The 2,269-nt window shown below is 43.2% G+C and overlaps 2 protein-coding genes across 4 annotated transcripts in view; one reads left to right on the top strand and one right to left on the bottom strand.

Moving 5' to 3' along the window:
• The window catches only part of AREL1 (apoptosis resistant E3 ubiquitin protein ligase 1), a 47,285-nt gene extending 46,753 nt beyond the window's left edge, over positions 1-532 (bottom strand). For 2 of the 3 annotated variants that reach the window (XM_008567512.1, XM_008567514.1), the window contains exon 1: positions 449-532. The gene's annotated coding sequence lies outside the window, so the exon portion shown is untranslated. The remainder of the gene's footprint in view (positions 1-448) is intronic. The other variant, XM_008567513.1, reaches the window with a different exon arrangement.
• Positions 533-641: 109 nt separating this feature from the next.
• FCF1 (FCF1 rRNA-processing protein) overlaps positions 642-2,269 on the top strand; it is a 30,106-nt gene continuing 28,478 nt past the window's right edge. The window contains exons 1-3 of the mRNA XM_008567511.1: positions 642-715; positions 983-1,050; positions 2,183-2,254. Of these exons, the coding sequence (XP_008565733.1) occupies positions 707-715; positions 983-1,050; positions 2,183-2,254 (149 nt within the window). The 5' untranslated portion in view covers positions 642-706. The remainder of the gene's footprint in view (positions 716-982; positions 1,051-2,182; positions 2,255-2,269) is intronic.

Here is a 2,269-nt window from a genome sequence, read left to right as displayed (position 1 = left end):
TTCTCATAGATTCTCCCTTTCCCTTAAGGATGACACACCAATCCTTCACAATAAATACCAATTGTTTCCCACCATTTTCTTGGCTTGGTAAGGAGTAACATTCGCAAGCTTATGCCCCAATATTGTAGCGACAGTCTAAAGAAGGCCATCAAGCGCTGCTTCATGCCTCTCTTCACCGAGACCACTACACGGTATTAACTCGTGGAGAACCGTCCACTTAGCTGCACGAAGCACCATGCCTGCCTGCTAGGGGAACCAAGCAGGAACCAGAGCCTAAGGGTTGGACGGTAGAGAGCTGATGCCCCAGCGCTGGGAGATAAAGAGAATGTGTTCCCCCAAACTACTGGGCAACCCAAGATTCCGACCCCGCTACCCTTGCCCTCCCTCTCTGCATCTCTAGGGCAGGCAGGTCTTCTGGGCTTTGCCTCGGGCTGGAGAGAAACGTTACCCGAGCTGGGGATTGCAGCGCGGTGAAGTCCCAGCTCTGCTACCCTGGAAGGTGGCGGCAGCACCCAGCATAAGACCGGCTCTCAACCCTCTCCCCAAGCGACCCCAGCATTAGTCTCTGCCCGGGCTGGGAGCCGGCTCCGGGCTTTTCCGTTTCTCGAAGTAGCTTCCGCTTCCGGGCTATTCTTTGCCGGAAGCAGTATGTGGATGACGCAAAAACGAAGGGCTGTTGGTGATTCCGGAAGAGCCGGAGTGTGGCATGAGCATGGTGAGAGTAGGGTTCGAGAAGAGATTTTGTCAGACCTCTTTTTAGGAGTCAGCCCTTGACCAAAAATCCTTCATATTCCCGTTGCTTATTTTCCTTCTGATTTTAGCTCTTACACTGCTCCGAGCGGTGCCCTTTATGCTTTAGGAAGTGGGGAGAGGGGCTGGGTATTTGAGGGGAGAAGGGAAGGGAATGGACAAGAGAAAAGAAGGAACTTAAAAAGATGCAATGTATTTCCAACTCTTTTAACTCTAAAATTTCTGTTTCAAGGGGAAGCAAAAGAAAACGAGGAAGTATGCGACCATGAAGCGAATGCTTAGTCTGAGAGATCAGAGGCTGTGAGTGTCCGGAATCAATTAGGTTCTTAGACTGCCCAGAGATATATGAGTCATGAGGGGATAAGTAGTAAAAGCTTTTGTTGTTATTTTGTTTCTGCTTTTAATATTATTGTGTCTTAGATTTACACAGCATGGGACAGTAGTCAAGTGTGTAACTGCCACTTAGCTGCTGAGCGGTTACACTGGGAAAGGCGAAGGGGATTAAACATGTCCTGAGTGTTCACTTTGTTCCACCGTCGTTATCTGCTTTATCTACCGTATCACTTTTAAACCTCATGACAGTTTTGTTATGTTACACTAGTACATCCCCCAGACAAAAAAATCTTTGTTATTGTTGAAAGATGGCGAGGTCAGAGACCGTGTCTATCTTGTGTCTCCAGCACCTAACACTCAAATATTTTTCGGGAGAGAATGGGAAAATTCCCATATGTCTCCATTTTATAAATCTTGTAAAAACCCAAATCACTGTGGAAGAAAGTGGAGTGATGTTCCCTATTATAAAGAAGCCCTAAACAGGTTCTCTGCTTTAGTGTGAAGAATGGATGAAGTCATTAAATAAGGACTGGTCTTCATTGTCCTTTAAGAGTCTCAGAATGAAAGAATGGCCATTAGAGCCTTCAGAATTCTTCTGAAGCCTTTAGTGTGGATTTATTGTGTAATTTTTAGGAATGACACCCCGTGGACAATATTTTCTTCCTAGGTAAGGGTTAAGTTTTGTATATGCATTGTTACATTTTAGCCCTTTATGAGAGGTGTAACGGGGAACCCTTTCTCCCCCTACTGTTAGAGCCTTTGGAAGATAAATAATCAGCTTATTTTCCCACTGCTTGGAAGTGGTTTTTGATCATTTATATGAGAGAGTCTGACTAAGAAAGAAATGACTGTATAATCAACATTTATTTACCCCTTAACAATTTTTACTGATTACTCTTTTTACTGATTAATTATACTTCCAGCCTACTTCTCACTATAGTTATCTGCTCAGAAATTGTATACTGATATTAACATAAAGAAGTCACAAACTAGGATTTCTTCTGTAGACAAAAAAATGGATCTCTTGATTTCTGAATGAGATTATAACTGCAGTGTTTTTTTCTTCTCCCCTGGATTTATTTTACTTTTTTTTCCCTAGTAAAGAAAAGGATAGATTAAAACCAAAAAAGAAAGAAAAGAAAGATCCCAGTGCGCTGAAGGAAAGAGAAGTGTGAGTAATCAAAAA

Source organism: Galeopterus variegatus, unplaced genomic scaffold (genome assembly GCF_000696425.1).
Source record: "Galeopterus variegatus unplaced genomic scaffold, G_variegatus-3.0.2 Scaffold325, whole genome shotgun sequence".
Taxonomy (NCBI): Eukaryota; Metazoa; Chordata; class Mammalia; order Dermoptera; family Cynocephalidae; genus Galeopterus; species Galeopterus variegatus.
This window is presented reverse-complemented; position numbering and strand designations above follow the sequence as displayed.